At 31.5% G+C, this 20804-nt stretch overlaps 1 protein-coding gene and 3 pseudogenes across 1 annotated transcript; all 4 read left to right on the top strand.

The window, feature by feature from the left end:
- Positions 1–1315: 1315 nt before the first annotated feature.
- LOC125817321 (6,7,8-trihydroxycoumarin synthase-like) lies at positions 1316–4306 on the top strand (annotated as a pseudogene).
- A 2787-nt stretch (positions 4307–7093) lies between these two features.
- Positions 7094–8974, top strand: LOC125817314 (6,7,8-trihydroxycoumarin synthase-like). The gene is made up of 2 exons (XM_049496847.1): positions 7094–7981; positions 8306–8974. Exons 1-2 carry the CDS (start codon positions 7094–7096, stop codon positions 8921–8923), a joined length of 1506 nt encoding a protein of 501 aa, XP_049352804.1. The 3' UTR covers positions 8924–8974.
- A 2015-nt stretch (positions 8975–10989) lies between these two features.
- Positions 10990–12839, top strand: LOC125817323 (6,7,8-trihydroxycoumarin synthase-like; annotated as a pseudogene).
- Positions 12840–14454: 1615 nt separating this feature from the next.
- LOC125817325 (6,7,8-trihydroxycoumarin synthase-like) lies at positions 14455–18331 on the top strand (annotated as a pseudogene).
- The last annotated feature ends 2473 nt before the right edge of the window (positions 18332–20804 follow it).

Here is a 20804-nt window from a genome sequence, read left to right as displayed (position 1 = left end):
TCCTACCCTCGCCCCCCCCCCCCCCAGCCCCTTATCCCACCCTCTTCAAAAGGAAAAAAATTTAAGTTTGTTTTTAAAAAACATTATTTCATTTTTTCACCCTTACCCTCGACCCCCTACCCTAGCCCCCACCCACCCACCCCCCCCCCCACTCCCCAAAAAAAATTTTAAGTTTGTTTTTAAAAAATATTTTCGACTTCAAAATTTCATTTTTTCACCCCCTACCCTCGACCCCCCACCTACCAGCCCCCCCCCACCCACCAAAAAAAATTTTAAGTTTGTTTTTAAAAAATATTTTCGACTTAAAAATTTCATTTTTTCCACCCCTACCCTCGACCCCCCAGCCCCCACCTACCCCTTACCAGCACCCCCACCCCCCCACTCCCCAAAAAAAAAATTAAGTTTGTTTTTAAAAAATATTTTCGACTTCAAAATTTCAATTTTTCCACCCCTACCCTCAACCCCCACTCACCCACTCACCCCCTACCAGCCCCCCCACCCCCCAAAAAAAATTTTAAGTTTGTTTTTAAAAAATATTTTTAACTTTAAAATTTCAATTTTTCACCCCTACCCTCAACCCCCCATCCCCCACCCACTCCCTACCAGTCCCCCCCACCCCCCAAAAAAATTTTAAGTTTGTTTTTAAAAAATATTTTTAACTTCAAAATTTCAATTTTTCACCGTTACCCCGACCCCCCCCCCCCCACCCCCACCCCAAAAAAAAATTAAATTTGTTTTTAAAAAATATTTTCAATTTCAACAATTATTTTCTACTCTAGTAAAAAGAAAAGAAATTTTTCAAAAACATTTTGCATTCATAAATCAAACACTAAAAAAAAATTTCGGAAAATATTTTCTACTCACCAACCAAACATGAGAAAATAAGTCAAAAATCAACTTGTTTTCCAAGAAAACATTTTCCTTCATACCAAACACACCCTAAATGATCATACTATGAAATTAGGATCAAACTACTTCCCAAAATATCAGAAGTGTGTAGTTGATGTTTATCCCTTTCTATCACTTATAAATAAATGCAATCTCTTTTTCTTCCTTTAAATTACAAATTTCTTTCTATTTGTCTATTTCCTAAATAAGTATTTTCATCATGATTTAAATTATTTTCATAGCCATTGATACAAAGTTCCACCTTATTTTACTGTTATTATAGTATTTTTATGTGAAATTTATTTCAAAATAATTATAGATAAAAATTTATTTCTTTCGTCCTCTAAATCAAGCGAGGGAGTACTATAAATGAAAGAAATTGTGGAAAATCTTAATACAAGATATAGAAGACTTTTCCAAAAAACACATGATGTTATTTCCACTTAGCCCTTGTTATCATCATTATTCTCAGTTTCCTTCTTCCTAAAGCCAAAAGGAGTGGAAAAAACATTCTACCACCAGGTCCTTTAGGGTTGCCATTCATTGGAAATTTGCATCAATATGATAGTTTAACCCCTCATCTCTACTTTTGGAAACTTTCCCAAAAATATGGGAAAATCTTCTTATTGAAACTTGGTTCTTCTACTATGATTGTAGTTTCTTCAGCAAATCTAGCAAAAGAAGTAATGAAGACACAAGATTTAGCTTTTTGTAGTCGGCCTTCCCTTCTTGGCCAACAAAAGTTGTCTTACAATGGTCAAGATATTGCTATGTCGCCTTACAATGACTATTGGAAAGAAATTAGAAAAATATGTGTTGCTCATTTATTTAGTCTCAAGAAAGTGCAATATTTTAGTCCAATTCGTGAAGATGAAGTATCAAGAATGATCAAGAAAATATCCCAGCAAGCCGCCACTTCACAAATTACAAATTTGAGCAATATAGTGATTTCACTTTCAACTACAATAATTTGTAGAATTGCTTTTGATATTAGGTATGATGGAGAAACACGCGAAGGGAGGAAATTTGTTGAACTTTTAAAAGTGGGTCAAGAAATGTTGGCATACTTTTTTGTCTCTGATTATTTTCCACTCTTAGGATGGATTGATAAACTCTCCGGGAAAATAAATAAACTTGAGAAGAATTTTAAGGATTTGGATGAGCTTTACGAAGGACTCATTGAGCAACATCTCAATCCCAATAGGCCAAAATCCATGGAAGGAGATATTATTGATCCTCTGCTCCAATTAAAGAAAGAAAAATCAACTCCAATCGATCTTACTTTGGACAACATAAAGGCTATTATCATGGTAATTATTTAACTACTCTATGTGTCAATTTTATATATTTTCTCTTGTCGGCTGTTAGCTATATAGTTAATTTTTCCAATGAATTAACAAGTTGAAGTGAAAATCTTATCAATTAATCCTGGTTAGATGTTAAAAATTGTATATAAGGAAGTCTTGTGTATTGTTATATTTATTGACTAGGAATTAGTACTCTGTCATACAACTAAGATTGTACTTTCTTGAGACTAAATAAATGAAGTAAGCAAAGTTTTCTAATTTCTCTCCAATAGTCATTGGTGAAAACACTATGTCATGACTATTGTAAGACAATTTTTGTTGGCAAAGAGTAGAGGGTCTACTACAAAATGCTAAATCTTGTGTCTTCATTACTTCTTTTGCTAATTTTGCTGAAAAAATTACAACTACTGGAGTAGAACCAAATTTCAATAAGAAGATTTTTCCATATTTTTTAGAAAGTTTCCAAAAATAGATATGAGGAGTTACACTATCATATTGATGCAAATTTCCAATGATTGGCAAATCTAAAGGACCTGGTGGTAGATTGGTATTTCTACTTATTTTGGTGCACCCGCCTTGAAACAGCGGGACCCGGTGGGTACAGCTAGTCGGGTTCGCAAAGCGACACCCGGAAACCACGGTTAAGAAAAAAAAGAAAAATGAGAATAATAGGAAAAGCTACTAAAAATATAAAGAACATCATGGTTTTGTTGTGTCACTGCCAAATGCAACTTCAAATGTAACCTATAAATAGATCTTCTATTGAGTTGCTTTTATACACATTTTTTTGTTCAATTGAATGTAGTGATATTTGAGAATGACATCACAATTTAATCTTAAAGATGTTTAAGTATGCAATGACATATCTCAACAAGCTACAACTTCACAAGTCACCAACTTGAGCACTATGTTATATTCACTAACAAGTACCATTATTTGTCGAGTTGCTTTTGGTATTAGGTATGATGAAGAAGCACATGAAAGGAGGAGATTTGATGAACTTTTAATTGCGACTCAAGCAATGATGGCAAGCTTCTTTGTTTATGATTTTTTTCCTTCTTTAAGTTGGATTGATAAACTTACTGGATTGACAGATAGACTTGAGAATAATTTCAAGAACTTGGATAATTTTTATGAAGAACTCATTGAGCAACATCTCAATCCCAAGAGGCCAAAATCCATGGAAGGAGACATTCTTGATCTTTTGCTTCAATTGAAGAAAGAGAAATCAACTACAATTGATCTCACTTTGGAGGATGCAAAAGCACTTGCCATGGTAATCTTGTATATTTATGTTAGTACATGTACTTTGAGTCTTTTTTTTTTTTTTTTTGGTTTCCCACCTGGTGTTCGGAGCCCACATTGGTGCCTCAACTAAATCCGGATCACGCACTACAAGGCTCATTCGGGGTGGTACTCCCAACATGATTTTCTCCATACTTGTTGAGACTTTCTCATGAATTGACAATTTATGTCTTTTTTGTGTGTCAATTTCTTTGTAGGACGTGTTAGTAGCAGGATCAGACACAAGTGCGGCTGTAATAGTATGGGCGATGACAACCTTAATGAGGAATCCAAGAGCCATGAAGAAAGTTCAAGCGGAAATTAGACAATCAATTGGAAAAAAAGTCATTGTAAATGAAGATGACATCCAAAACATGCCTTATCTTAAAGCAGTAATAAAGGAGACATTACGATTATATCCATCAGCTCCACTCCTACTACCAAGAGAATCAATGAAAAAGTCTATACTAGAAGAATATGAAATTGAGTCAGGAACCACAATTTATGTTAACTTTTGGGCTATTGCAAGAGATCCCGAGATATGGGAGAATTCAAATGAGTTTATTCCTGAGAGATTCCTAAATAACGATATTGATTTTAAAGGACAAAACTTTGAGTTAATTCCATTTGGAGCTGGACGAAGAGGATGCCCAGCTATTACACTTGGGGTTGCCATAGTGGAACTTGCATTGTCAAATCTTCTTTATGCATCTGATTGGAAGTTGCCTTGGAGCATGAGAAAAGAGGACATTGATACAACTGTTAGGCCAGGAATTGTAATGCATAAGAAGATAGATCTTTGCCTTATACCTACAAATTATCTCTAGATTATATTCAAATACGGATATAAGGCGAGTTTTGTGATATCAATTGAAATCATGTAAAAAATAAATTATTCTCAAGCTAAACATATTTAGAATACATACATGCATGTAATAAGTTATTCTCATGCTAAACTTATCGACCGACTCTAAGTTATGAATTTATCTTTCTCACTCCACCTAGTTCTTGAAGGAACACCTTTATATTACGTAAATAAATAAATCTGTGCTACTGGTAGTAATTGTTGCATTTTCGCTACTAAAAAAGTTACTATTTTATCATTGAAATTTTCTACTGAAAAGTATTTAATGATTATTTTCATAAATATTTTAATTGAGTCACGAGAAAAGAAAAAATTAGTACTAGTATTTTAACACGGAATTATTAGGAAGCTTCTCAATATTTCAACATGATTCTATTTCCACTGTGCGTTTTAATTTTAGTATGCTGGTTCGATGAAAAAATATATCATATTTTTATGACATAAAATTAATTGAAAAGGAAGAAGCAACAAATGAGAAGATGGTAAAGCTAAAACTATACTGTAAACGTGATAGTTAATTCAAAATTGGAAAAGGCAATTACGTACCTTAGTCCTTAGTACTTGTTTTTTTAAACAATTCCCAGTGACTATCTGAGTGTGTTATACGTACCTTAGTAGGAAGGGAGAAAACATTCTCAATAATATTTTTATTCTTATTTCATATTATATCTCATATAAAATTATAGAAGTTTCATAACTTAATAAGGTATTATTGATAAACAAAATAAAAATGGCAATCAGATGCGTATTTAAAAGTTCTATTTATATTAATTTAAACCATCCAAATGACCTGTTAATTTGTGAAACACATCTTCACAAACGACCCTCAAATCATGGATAAATATCTTATGAGGAAAGAATCAAAGGAAGGACAAAATTGTACTCACAATCTTGATCAATAAAATTATGTTCCTTCATATTTTATTTGTGATTGCAATTTATTTTCTATCACTTTAAAATTTTTTGCAAATAAATTGTCACGCCCAGTGGGACCAAATCTGCTTTTCATCTCTTCTCTCACAAATCAAATCTGCAAATCTGAAGTCACAAAACCGCAAAGGTAGAAGAATGAGTTCAAGTCTCGTCTTTGAGTTTCATCAAGTCTACACTCCGACAAACCTTGAAGCATGGACATTTGTAGACATTGAAATTTTGTACAACTCTACAAGATGTGTTCAATTCGAGTATAGACTCTACAAAGTGTATTCAATTCCAATTAGGATTCTTAGAGGCTATTTAACCCTAGACCTTATTTCATGCCTATATAAAGGGCACTATATTCCCTTAAAAAGGCATATCAAATATTCCTCAAATTCATGGAATATTCATGAAGAGATCAAATCCAAATCATTCTAATTTGGGATATACGTCACTAATGACCCTCGAATCTTGGATAAATCTTAGGAGAGTAGAACAGAATTGTACCTGCATCATTTATTAATAAACTATTCATGTTTCTTCATAGTGGTTGATTTATTTTTCTATCACTGTAAAATTTGTTGCAAACAACATCGTCTAGCAACACGATGTATTTATTATCATAAATCCTTTAAAAATTATGAATTTAAATTTACTATTATAATTTTAGTGAATTTTTACCTATGAAGATATGCCTCGTAAAAAATATATCTGGATTCAGATGAATCCTTTGGTAAATTGAGCCACTAATCCTCATGCGGTATAAAACTCATTTTCATGACTTACATACCAGGTAGGTATCAGTTTACATCAATGTAATTAAGTACCTTAATTTTTAAAAATTATTTTTGGAGATTTCTTGTTGCAATTGAAAGAACTTAAGTGGTTTTCAGAGGTTGGATAGAGAAATTAACAAGTTGTGTAAAATATGATTAATTGATAGGTGGGGGTGGATCTAGCGAGTAGAGTGTCATTTATGAATTTAGGTGAATTTATTGATATCATTAAAATATAAATTCATAAATTTTGAATTTTGAATTCACCTTAATAATAATGAAATAATACAAGAAGGCAAAAATATGAGAAGTATAAAATTTGCATAAATTAAAGTGTTTGAATTCTGGCATTAAGATAGCTCGTATATAATGTAAAATAGCAAAAAAAATCATAGGAGAATTAAGGACATAAACCAAACTTCTCAACTATTCTAATTAATGGTCAACTAAATAAGTCTATTATTTTTCTAAAAATGGTAGCAGAGGCAGATCTAGATCATTAGCTACAGATTTGATGACGGGTACGTAACTGTACAAATCCAATGTCCTTTTTTCTCTTTAAATTATCATTTTCTTTATATTTATATGATTTTTCTTTTAATAATATTATCGCAGTTGTTGATCCAAACCCCCAGCTCCTTTCAGGGTGTGTTTAATATGGAAAAAAATGAATAATGTTTTTTAATATCTTCATATTCAGTTAATCAAAAAAATTGAATAATATTTTCTCTAAAAAATAAGTTTTTTTAAAAAGAGGAAAATAACTTTCTTAGTGAAAGTAGGAAGAACATATTTCACTAGTGAAATTCCACAGTGATTATGTCATCTGCCACCTCAACACACCTCATCACCCCACACCGATACTCCCTTCACCTCCACCTCTCATAGTATTTGTCAAAATTATATACAAAACTCCAAAAACAGGTTTCAAAAATGCATTTACCATAAAAAAATATTTTCTTTTGTACCAAACACACCCTTACTTTTTAATTATAAATAAAAGAAACAATAGAAAATTACAAGACATTTCAAGTGACTTTGCCATAAAGAAACAAATGTTGTTTCCACTCTTTTTAGCCCTTGTTATCTTCATTATTCTCAGTTTCCTTCTTGCTAAAGCCAAAAGGAATGGAAATAACATTCTACCACCAGGACCTTTAGGGTTGCCATTTATTGGAAATTTGCATCAATTTGATGGTTTAACCCCTCATCTCTATTTTTGGAAACTTTCCAAGAAATATGGGAAAATATTCTCATTGAAATTTGGTTCTACTCCAGTAGTTGTAATTTCTTCAGCAAAATTAGCAAAAGAAGTAATGAAAACACAAGATTTAGCATTTTGTAGTAGACCTTCTACTCTCTGCCAGCAAAAATATTCTTACAATGCTCAAGATATTGCCGCGTCACCTTACAATGACAATTGGAAAGAACTTAGAAAAATATGTGTTGGTCATTTATTTAGTCCAAAAAGAGTACAATCTTTTATCCCAATTCGTGAAGATGAAGTATCAAGAATGATCAAGGAAATATCTCAACAAGCTGTCACTTCCCGAATTACCAATTTGAGTAGTATATTGATTTCACTAACGACTACAATTATTTGTAGAGTTGCTTTTGGTATTAGGTATGATGAAGAAACACATGAAAGGAGGAATTGTAATGAACTTTTAAAAGTGACTGAAGAAATGTTGGTAAGCTTTTTTGTCTCTGATTTTTTCCCTCTCTTAGGATGGATCGATAATCTCTCCAAAAAAATAAATATACTTGAGAAGAATTTTAAGGATTTGGATGAGTTTTATGAAGGACTCATTGAGCAGCATCTTAGTCCCAATAGGCCAAAATCCATGGAAGAAGGAGATATTATTGATCTTTTACTCCAATTGAAGAAAGAGAAGTCAACTCCAATCGATCTTACTTTGGACAACATAAAGGCTATCATTATGGTAATGAACTACTCCATTTTATATATGGTGGTGCTGGTAAATACATGCATGTCAGTTGCTTACACCTACCTAAACAATTAATCTTTCATTGGTTTGGTGTTAATACTCGATCATGTTGCTAAGTATTTTTCATGGTCACGATCATAATATAAAGAAAGATTTTTGTCAAATATTAAAAAGATGATTTTAAGTTTGTGGCATTACACATGTTATAGCTTGATTAGAAAAATATTTGAATAAAGATAAAATGAGAAATTCAAAGTTTTCGAATACATGAAGATATATTTTGTGGCAATGTTTTTATCCTCTTAATTTATCTTGTAGAATATGCTAGTTGGTGGAACGAACACTAGTGCAGCTACAATAATTTGGGCAATGACAGCCTTGATAGCGAACCCAAATGCCATGAAGAAAGTTCAAGCAGAAATTAGAGAATCAGTTGGGAAAAAGTCCATAGTGAATGAGGATGATGTCCAAACTCTTCCATATTTCAAAGCAGTGATAAAAGAGACACTTAGATTGTATCCACCGGCTCCATTGTTAGTACCAAGAGAGACAATGAAAAATTCCATACTAGAAGGATATGAAATTAAACCAAAAACTATAATTTATGTTAACGCTTGGGCAATTGCAAGAGATCCTGAAATATGGGAAAATCCAGAAGAATTTATACCTGAGAGGTTTCTGAATAGTGATATTGATTATATTGATTTTAAGGGCCAAAATTTTGAGTTGATTCCATTTGGAGCAGGCAGAAGAGGGTGCCCAGCTATGGCACTCGGTGTGGCAAATGTGGAACTTGTACTTTCTAATCTCCTTTACGCTTTTGATTGGGAGTTGCCTTGTGGAATGAAAAGAGAAGACATTGACACTAATGTTCTGCCAGGACTTACTATGCATAAGAAAAAACCTTTGTGCCTTGTTCCTCAAAATTATCTCTAGAAATTAAACAAGATCAAACTCCAATGTTTAAATTATTTAAATATGTATGTATGATTTCGCTAGTTATCCATGTTTAATATGGTCATATGGTTTTATGACTGTTATTTTTCGTTTTAAACTTGTAATGGAGTAGTTGAAGAGGGGAAAACATTTTCACAAATATTTTTTTCTTTGTTATTTCATATGTTCAATTATATAAATTTCCATCCAACATAATAAGGTATTATTTATAAATAAAATAAAAGCAGCAATCAAAGAACCATATTTTAAGAGTTCTATTTAAACCATCCAAACGACCCTTTAGTTTGTGAAACATGTCGTGTAGCAATTACAAGATGCATTAATAATCAGAATCAATAATCCTCTTATCTCTTGATACGACTGTGGATTCAAAATTAAACTTGATGAATTTGATTTTAATTTTTTTTTAAAAATTAAATTTAAAAATTAGAAGTACAAATTTAATATTTTAATTTTAGTGAATTTTCACATATTAAGATATGCCTCACAAAAAAAAACTGGATTCGAATGAGGGCTAGTTGCATCTGCCATTGATCCTCATTGTCTATACTAACACATGTTATAAAATTCATTTTCACGACTTATATGCCATGTAGGTATCAATTTACATCATGGTAATTAAGTACATGTAGAAATTAACAAGTTGTGTAAAAGTTGATTAACTGATAGGTGGGGGTGGATCTAACTAGTTATAACTAGAGCGTTGTATATAAATTTACATGAATTTAACTTGAAGATTATTAAAAAAATAATTCATAAATTTTAAATTTTGAGTTCGCCTATTAATCACTTAATTAATAAGTGGTAAACATCTTCCTTTCACTAATAATTAACTTTGTGCAAAACAATATTATATATTTAAAAAAAATAAAATTCTTATCCTTAAGACTTTTATAAACCCTCATGGAGCCATGGTGGGAAGGAGGTTTTAAGGAAAAAGGTTGGCATTAATCCTTACCTCGTATATTCTAAAATAGCAAAAAAATTCATAGGAGAAGGACAAAAACCAAACCTCTTCTATCCTAATGGTCAACTAAAAATATAAAAAATGCATGTAAAAAGAGTTTTTTTTTTAAAAAAAATCATGTAAGGACAAAGGCGTGGGGCCTATGGCCTTACAAGGCGCAGACAGACTTGCTTTGTCTGCTTGCGCCTTCTAAGGCGCATAGGTGCCCGTGCCTTGCTACCCTAATTTAAACGATTTCCAACCTATCGTTTAAATGTTGCCCTTTTGATTTCAAACTTATTTTTGTTTTCCTTTTGTAATTTTTGGTCAATTTTTTTTACCCTTTTGGCTCTAGACTCTATAGAAGTATACACTCCACAATTGCAACACCAAGTGCATTGTCTGCAGAGACCATTGCCTTTATTATCCCAGCTCAAGCACACAAAATATTTCTCAGTAAATTGATCTCTTATAGATATTTGACTTTAAAAATGATGAATTTAAATTTACTATTTTATTATAGTGAATTTTTACATATTAAAATATGCCTTGTACAAATTATAACTAGATTCGGATGAACCCGTTGGCTAGCTGCATTTACCACTGGTCCCCATTGTCTATATTGACACATGCTATAAAACTCATTTTCATGACTTATATATATATGCCAGGTAGGTATCAATTTTGAATTAATGTTTTGGAGATTTCTTGTTGCAATTGAAAAAAATTAAGTGATTTTCAGAGATTTGAGAGGGAAATTAACAAGTTGTGTAAAGATGATTAAGTGATAGATGGGGGTGGATCTTGCTATATATAGTAGAGTGTCATTTATGAATTTATGTAAATTTAATTTGAGATTATTAAAAAAAATAATTCATAAATCTTTTTTGTATCCATCTCAATAATAATAATGAAATAATACAAGAAGACAAAATATGAGAAGTATAGTATTTTCCATGAAAAACCATTATCCTTCGTGCCAAAAAAGCCCTTACTTGTTAATTAGTATAAATGAAAGAAACAGCATAAAATTTTAATACAAGACATCAAGTGACTTTGCAGTACAAAATTTTAATATTGCCAAAAATAAAAAAACAATATGTTCTTTCCATTCTTTGTAGCCCTTGTTATCATCATTATTCTCAGTTTTCTTCTTCCAAAAGTAAAAAAGAATGAAAAAAACATCCTGCCACCGGGTCCTTTAAGGTTACCATTCATTGGAAATTTGCATCAGTTTGATGGTTTAACCCCTCATATCTATTTTTGGAAACTTTCTAAGAAATATGGAAATATATTCTTATTGAAACTTGGTTCTACTCCAATAATTGTAGTTTCTTCAGCAAAATTAGCAAAAGAAGTAATGAAAACACAAGATTTAGCATTTTGCAGTAGACCTTCTATTTTGGGCCAGCAAAAATTATCTTACAATAATCAAGATATTGCCACGTCACCTTACAATGACCACTGGAAAGAGCTTCGAAAAATATGTGTTGGTCATTTATTTAGTCTAAAAAAAGTACAATCTTTTATTCCAATTCGTGAAGATGAAGTATCAAGAATGATCAAGGAAATATCTCAACAAGCTGTAACTTCCCGAATTACTAATTTGAGTAGTATATTGATTTCACTAACGACTACAATTATTTGTAGAGTCGCTTTTGGTATTAGGTATGATGAAGAAACACACGAAAGGAAGAATTTTAATGAACTTTTAAAAGTGACTGAAGAAATGTTGGCAGGCTTTTTTGTCTCTGATTATTTTCCTCTCTTAGGATGGATTGATAAACTCTCCGGAAAAATAAATAAACTCGAGAAGAATTTTAAGGATTTGGATGAGTTTTATGAAGGACTCATTGAGCAACATTTCAATCCCAATAGGCCAAAATCCATGGAAGGGGATATTATTGATCTTCTGCTACAATTGACGAAAGAGAAATCAACTCCAATCGATCTTACATTGGACAACATAAAGGGTATAATCATGGTAACGAACTACTCCATTTGTATCTATTTTATATGACGGTACTGATAAATTACTTGCTTACATCGACTGCTTACACCTAGCTAAACAGTTAACCTTTCATTGGCTTGGTGTTAATATTGTTTCATGTGGCTAAGTTTTTTCCATGGCTATGTTTGTGGCATGATTATAATACAAAGAAAGATTTTTATCAAATATTAAAAAATGCCTTTAAATTTGTGGCATTACACATATCATAACATTTTATGATACTTGATTTGAAAAATATTTTAATATAGATCAAATGAGAAATATAAAGTTTTGAATACATGAAAATATAGTTTGTGGCTAAGTTTTGATCCTCCCATTTTCTCTAGTAGAATATGCTTGTTGCTGGAACGGACACTAGCGCAGCTACAATAATTTGGGCAATGACGGCCTTGATAGCAAACCCGAATGCCATGAAGAAAGTTCAAGCAGAAATTAGAGAATCGGTTGGGGAAAAGTCCTAAGTCAATGAAGATAATGTCCAAAATCTTCCATATTTTAAAGCAGTGATAAAAGAGACATTTAGATTGTATCCAGCAGTTCCATTATTAGTAGCAAGAGAGACGATGCAAATTTCCATACTCGAAGGATATGAAATTAAACCAAAAACTATAGTTTATGTTAATGCTTGGGCAATTGGAAGGGATCCTGAAATATGGAAAAATCCAGAAGAATTTATACCTGAGAGGTTCTTCAATAATGATATTGATTTTAAGGGACAAGATTTTGAGTTGATTCCATTTGGAGCAGGTAGAAGAGGGTGCCCAGGTACAGCACTTGGTGTGGCAAATGTGGAACTTGTACTTTCCAATCTTCTTTACACTTTTGATTGGGAGTTGCCTCGTGGGATGAAAATAGAAGACATAGACACTGATGTTTTGCCTGGAATCATACCACATAAGAAAAAACCGTTGTGCCTTGTTCCTAGAAATTATCACTAGAAATTGAACAAGACCAAACTCCAGTGTTTAAATTAGTTAAATATGTATGTATAACTTTGTTAGTTATCCATGTTTAATATGGTCGTATGGTTTTATGTCTGTCACTTTTTGTTATAAACTTGTAATGGAGTAGTTGTTTCAATAAAATCTCTCTTCTAGTTCCAAAAGAATCGCGGAAAAATGAAAAGAAGAGCATTTTTCTTATGCGTAATAATTTCAAGTAAAATGTCTGTTATATTTATCACAAAAGTTAATTTCCAATCAAATGCATATAGAAGCATAAGCTCTAATACTGTTGCAATACCTATGGAGAACATTATTGCCTTTATTGTCACAGCTCAAGCACACGCGACATATATTGTTTGTTTTGGCAAAACACGCCTTACGACTATACTCCTTCTTCAGAAAATTGTAGGTGAGGTTTGTCCTACTACCTAACTAAGGTAATATCATTCATAGGGAATGTTCTATTAATATTATATTTGTCATAGCCCAATTGAAAATCACGTATTATCCACATTGCCCAAAAACTGTACGTACCATATGAACTTATGTTATTCGTTATAAAGTTTCTTACTTTCCTCCCTCATTCCGATTGATATGAGATTCCAATATATTGTAACCTTTACCCCTTCTTCCTAATTTAATTTTGAATTTCTTTTCCTTGACCATGTATTAACCCAATTTTTTGGACCCAAACTAAAGCTTTGATATTTTTGAGTTTATCAATTCCTTCCACTTCTAATAGGAAACAATATCAATTATTTATTCAGTTGTCAAATTGCCTTTGTCTAACTAATGCTATGAAATCATTGGTGAGATAAATATCTAGATAATATGGAAACAAATTGATTGATAGAGGAGGAAAAATCATTTTCAGGCTTTAATGATTGTGGCCTGTGAATTTTCCTGTGTCACTTTCATGAATATTAAAGAATCAAACTACCTCCTAAAATATCAAAAGTATAGTCTATTACTTATAAATGCATTGTCATTTTTATCCAGCTTTAAATGACAAATTTCCCTCTATTTTCATTTTAAAAATATTATCACATCCCTTGATCCAAAGTCCCAGCTTCGTTTACTGTTATTCTTTGTTTTAGTTACTATTTGAATAGTTAAATAATATATTATTTTGTTCTTGATTGACATATTTTTACATGCATTCTCATTTGTACTATTATCATGGAGTGTATTACAAATTCTGTGGTGATCAGAAAATACTTAGTTCTCTCTAACTCTTATTTTCTTCATGTTTGTTAGGTAGCAGAAGTTAGGTACTTCATTAGGATTAGTAAGGTAAGGCCTAGCCCCCCTTGTTTGTACTTGTCCTTGATATTTTTTATGTTTAATAAAAGGCTGCTAGACACTATCAAGTGGTAAATTTACTTTAAAAAAAATATTGTGACTTGTAGAATTTTTATGTAATTTTTAAAAAATAAAGATTTTATGTTCGAATTCACACTGAACAATAGTTTGTTTGATCTCGTATTACGAAGTCAAACCAAACAAATTAAAACAGAAAGAGTACTATAAATGAAAGAAATCGTAGAAAATTAAGTACAAGATATAGAAAACAAGTGACTTTTTCCAAAAAAAAAAAAAAAAACACGTGATGTTCTTTCCACTCTTTGTAGCCCTTGTTATCATCATTATTCTCACTTTTCTTATTCCTAAAGCCAAAAGGAATGGAAAATGCATTCTACCACCAGGCCCTTTAGGGTTGCCATTCATTGGAAATTTGCATCAATATGATAGTTTAACCCCTCATCTCTACTTTTGGAAACTTTCCAGAAAATATGGAAAAATATTCTCATTAAAACTTGGTTCTTCTACTATGGTTGTAGTTTCTTCAGCAAATCTAGCAAAAGAGGTAACACAAATACAAGATTTAGCATTTTGTAGTCGACCTTCACTTCTTGGCCAGCAAAAATTGTCTTACAATGGTCAAGATATTGGCTTGTCGCCTTACAATGACTATTGGAGAGAACTTCGAAAAATATGTGTTGTTCACTTATTTAGTCTCAAGAAAGTGCAATATTTTAGTCCAATTCGGGAAGATGAAGTATCAAGAATGAACAAGAAAATATCCCAGCAAGCCGCCACTTCACAAATTACAAATTTGAGCAATATAGTGATTTCACTTACAACTACAATTATTTGTAGAATTGCTTTTGGTGTTAGGTATGATGAAGAAACACCCGAAGGGAGGAAATTTAATGAACTTTTAAAATTGACGGAGGAAATGGGAGGAGATTTAATGAACTTTTAAAAGTGACGGAGGAAATGTTGGCAGGCTTTTTTGTCTCTGACTATTTTCCCCTCTTAGGATAGATTGATAAACTCTCCGAAAAAATAAATAAACTTGAGAAGAATTTTAAGGATTTGGATGAGTTTTATGAAGGACTCATTGAGCAACATCTCAATCCCAATATGCCAAAATCAATGGAAGGAGATATTATTGATCTTTTCCTTCGATTGAAGAAAGAGAAATCAACTCCAATCGATCTTACTTTGGAAAACATAAAGGCTATTATCATGGTAATGACTAATGAACTATTCTCTTTATGTCTATTTTATATATTTGCTCTAGCCAACTGCTTACACCTAGCTAAACAGTTAACCTTACGAATGAATTAAGAAATTAAAGTGAAAATTCATATCAATTAATCATTAGTTAGATGTTGAAAGTTGTATATAAGCAAGTCTTTTGTATTGTTATATATATATTTATTGACTTGGTATTAACACTCTGTCATACAACTAAGTTTTTTCCTTAGTCATGTTTGTGACACAATCATAATATAAAGAAACTTTGTTGGTCAAATATCAAGAAGTGCCTTTTTAAACTTGTAATATTACACATGTTATAACATTTTCTGATATGATTGGAAAAAAATTTCAATTAATATGAAATGTTGCATTTAATTTTATCCTCACACTTCCTCTTGTAGAATATGCTAGTTGGTGGAACGGACACGAGCGCAGCTGCAGTAGTTTGGGCAATGACAGCCTTGATATCTAAACCAAATGCCATGAAGAAAGTTCAAGCTGAAATTCGAGAATGCAAAATTCCATACTAGAAGGATATGAAATTAAACCAAAAACTTTGGTGGGCGGTTCACTTAGGCAACCCACATGATTTTGTATATATTTTCTCTTAGTTTAATAAAATTCTTGACCCATGTGGTCTTTGATTCAAAGAAAAAAAAAAAAAAATTAAACCAAAAACTATAGTTCATGTTAATGTTTGGGCTATTGCAAGGGATCCTGAAATATGGGAAAATCTAGAAGAATTTATATCTGAGAGGTTTCTGAATTAGTGATATTGATATTAAGGGGCAAAATTTTGAGCTGATTCCATTTGGAGCAGGCAGAAGAGGGTGCCCGGCTATGGCACTCGGTGTGGCAACTGTGGAACTTGTACTTTCCAATCTTCTTTACGCTTTTGATTGGGAGTTGCCTTGTGGAATGAAAAAAGAAGACATTGACACTGATGTTTTGCCTGGACTTACAATGCATAAAAAAGAACCTTTATGCCTTGTTCCTAGAAATTATCACTAGAATTAAATTAGATATCCATGTTTAATAATATGGTCGTATGGTTTTCTGTCTGTCATTTTTCGTTATAAACTTGTAATGGAGTTGTTGTTTCAATAAAATCTCCCTTCTAGTTTCAAAGGATGTCGCGGAAATTTGGTAGTTAATTTACTAATTCTCTAGGAATTAAATTAACAAGGGGATTCTCGATTCCTGTCCAGTGCAATAGTAATAATGAAATCTATAACCTCTATTGTTGCAATCAAATGTATATTATAAACTCTATTGTTGCAACACCAAGTGCAATACGTGCAAAAACCAGTGTCTCTTTTTGCCAAAAAGCATACTTACCGATTCAACTTGTGTTATCCCTTATAAAGTTTTTTACTTTACTTTTGTTTGGACCGAAATAATTAAGTGTCATGCATAAGCTACCAAAGCAAACCTCGAAACACCATGAGTAAGAATATAAACTAGAAATATACCACAAGACACAAATCTTTAACATGGTTCGATGAATCGACTTATGTCCAAAGAGGAGATGAGCAATCTACTATATTAATATGAAAGTACAAAATTTAAAGAGAAATAACCTAACCCATTCACGCGTAATATAAAGAGGTTCATACAAGTGATAACGTATCACTTATGTCCCACAAATTCTCACCCCTAGACAATACTTTCAAAGGCTTTAGGACTACATTATGAATGCTATTGTGTTAGAATGAATGTTCCTGTATTTATAGAGTCATAAATTTTTTCCTACTAGAAAAGGACTAGCCAAATATGAAGACTTTGTGTTTTTCTTTTAAGCAAAGGAAAATCCATTTATGATAAGAAATTCAGGGCAGTTAATACCTGACAACTCTCTTATTTCGATACAAAATTTAATTTAGAATTCTTTTTTTTAGACAATGAATGAATACAAAAATTTAGACGTAAATTAAAGCTTCGAAATTCCGTTATCAAATTCCTTTGTCTAATTCTATGTAATTATAATTATAGGTGAGACATTTATCTAGACAATGTGGAAAAAATTGATAAAGGACAAACAGTCATTTTTTCAAGCTTTAAATATTGTGGCTTGTGAACTTTCCTGTGTAACTTTCATGAAAATCACCATACAAAAAAGAAAAAAACAAAGTTTAGAATTTTAAACTAAATGATCATACTATGAAATTAGGATCAAACTACTTCCCAAAATATCAGAAGTGTGTACTTGATGTTTATCCCTTTCTATCACTTATAAATAAATGCAATCTCTTTTTCTTCCTTTAAATTACAAATTTTTTTCTATTTGTCTATTTCCTAAATAAGTATTTTCATCATGATTTAAATTATTATCATAGCCATTGATCCAAAGTTCCACCTTCTTTTACTGTTACTTATAGTATTTTTATGTAAAATTTATTTAAAATAATTATAGATAAAAATTTATTTCTTTCGTCCTCTAAATCAAGCGAGGGAGTACTATAAATGAAAGAAATTGTGGAAAATCTTAATACAAGATATAGAAGACTTTTCCAAAAAACACATGATGTTATTTCCACTCTTTGTAGCCCTTGTTATCATCATCATTCTAAGTTTCCTTCTTCCTAAAGCCAAAAGGAGTGGAAAAAACGATAGTTCATGTTAATTTTTGGGCTATTGCAAGGGATCCTGAAATATGGGAAAATCCAGAAGAATTTATACCTGAGAGGTTCATGAATAGTGATATTGATTTTAAGGGCCAAAATTTTGAGTTAATTCCATTTGGAGCAGGAAGAAGAGGGTGTCCGGCTATAACACTTGGTGTGACAACTGTGGAACTTGCACTTTCCAATCTTCTTTACGCTTTTGATTGGGAGTTGCCTCATGGAATGAAGATAGAAGACATTGATACTGATGTTTTGCTTGGACTTGCTATGCATAAGAAAAAACCTTTGTGCCTTGTTCCTCGAAATTATCTCTAGAAATTAAACAAGACCAAACTCCAATGTTTAAATTAATTATTAGTTATATGCTTTCCTTAGTTATCCATGTTTAATATGGTCGTATGGCTTTATGTCTTTCATTTTTCGCTATAAACTTGTAATGGAGTAGTTATTTCAATAATTCTCTCTTCTATTTCCAAAGGATGTTACACATAATATTGTTTATTAGCTAAGAATTAACTTTTAGGGACAAGGCAAAGAGCATTTTCTTATGGTAGTAATTCCAGGAAAAATGTCAGTGTCGATATTTTCTATGTTCATCCCAAAAGGCAACTTCCAATAAAGTGACCTTTGGCGTCCCTTGGTAAGTTTTGGATGTTAGTTATAATGGCAGATTAATTTTCCCTTAGTAGCGCAATATTTTGCTTGTTGATCCGCTACCTGATTTGCTTCTCTGAAGCGGTGGACCACTTTAGCATTAGCATGATCACTCAAACTTCCGGAATTGTAATATTGATTTTAAGGGCTAAAATTTTAAGTTGATTCTATTTAGAGCAGACAGAAAGAAGGTGCCCGGGTATGGCACTCGGTGTGGCAATTGTGGAACTTGTACTTTCCAATCTTCTTTACGATTTTGATTGGGAGTTACCTTGTGGAATGAAAAGAGAAGACATTGAAACAAATGTTTTGCCCGGACTTGCTATGCATAAGAAAGAACCTTTGTGCTTTGTTCCTAGAAATTAATACTAGAAATTAAACAATACCGAACTCCAACATATAAATTAATTAATAATGTATGCTTTTGTTTGTTATCCGTGTTTAATATATGGTCGTATTTTTTTATGTTTGCCATTTTTTTTCTTTTTTCTTTTTAAAATGTAAATCCATCTTGGAGTAATGGGGAATTTGACATGGATCCTTACCTTGTAAATTAGCAAAGCAAAGTAGAGCACAAGAAGGATAGGTATTCATATATAAACTTGTTTCAATAATAAATTCCTTATCGTTGAATTTAAACTCAAAGTAATCTTTTTTTCTAAGGAACACTAATTATACAAGACCTTACCTTAGGAGGTAGAGAGGGTTGTTTAATATGATGTAATTGCATTTAAAAAAAAAAACTAGAATTCTTTCAATATATAATAATCCTTTTTTGTCCAAAAATAATACAATACTTTATATGAATATCCTTATTAGCAAAAAAGAAGAAGAAGTTTCCTTGATTTATTTTTGTCGTGAAACTATAATAAGTAGATTTTTAATTTATACCCTTTTGAGTGCTTATTAAACAAAAATAGGCCAAACTACTCATCAATAGCAAATATTGTTCAAAACATAATTTTAAAAAATTAAACATAAGCTTTTATAATATTCATCTCAAAAAAGGCAATTACATTACTACTTATAAGAATTGGAAAGGGGGAAACACTCTTCCTAATCTCATCTAAAAGTTTGTGTAAATATTCATAAAATTGATATAGTACTAATATATAAATTAAATGACATAAAGAATAATATAGTCAGGACTCCAACTCAGATCACGTGCCCGAGCTCCAAGGGCTAGAGCATGCTTTTAAAATATATGATTGTCTTCAGAGTTTAGAGTAAGGGTAGTAATTGAGCGGGTCAGATTAAATTTGAGTGGGTTACAATGAGTTAAGACATTAATCGGGTCAAGATTCAACTCAACTCAAATTGCTTGGATCAAAACGGGTTGGATGGTTTGAACGAGTTAAATTTGATTTTACCACACTTAATACATAATATACATAACTTTTAAAAGTTAACGGATACCCATATACCCGACCTTTCCACATGATTCCGCCTCTGGGCTCATATCAGATTTAGCCGAACAATTTTGGATATGCATAGAATTCTTTGGTTTTTTTAATTCATGTTCTTTAAGAAAGTAGTTATTATCTCCTAACACATTGTTTTTAGTAAGATACAAATTTTTAATACCTTGCAGTTTTATAATTATCTTCTTGAACAAATTGTGGTTACGAATAAATTTTCATTTTTTAAGCTTAAATTATTATTTTTTGCAATTATTTAATGAGTGGTAGAATTGATTAGTTCAATTATAAATTTTCCTTTAAATTTTTTTAGTAAATTTGATGTAGATGTTCGAATTATAACTTTGTCTACTTCAATTGAACACCTGAATTTACGATAGATTGTTAGACCTTTTTGGCTCATATTTCAGTAAGTTTCTCCATATAATTATAAAGCGCTCATTACGTAAATAGGTTTAGCGCATATAAAGAATTTGGCAAAATTAGACACGCATCAATTATGTTATCTATCTTTAGATTAGTTGGATAAGTTTATATGAAAAACGTTTGCAAACTTGGATATATACGTCTTCTACTGCGCATAATACAACCAAATTCACAATGGATAGACACATATTTAGGGTATTATTGCGGTCGCAGATCTAGAAGGTTGGATATATATATATATATATATATATATATATATATATATATTGTAGATTTATATTATCAACTTG

Source organism: Solanum verrucosum, unplaced genomic scaffold (genome assembly GCF_900185275.1).
Source record: "Solanum verrucosum unplaced genomic scaffold, falcon-dt-bn FXZP01000712.1, whole genome shotgun sequence".
Classification (NCBI taxonomy): domain Eukaryota; kingdom Viridiplantae; phylum Streptophyta; class Magnoliopsida; order Solanales; family Solanaceae; genus Solanum; species Solanum verrucosum.
The sequence above is the reverse complement of the archived record's forward strand: the minus strand, read 5'-3'. Positions and strand labels throughout refer to the sequence as shown.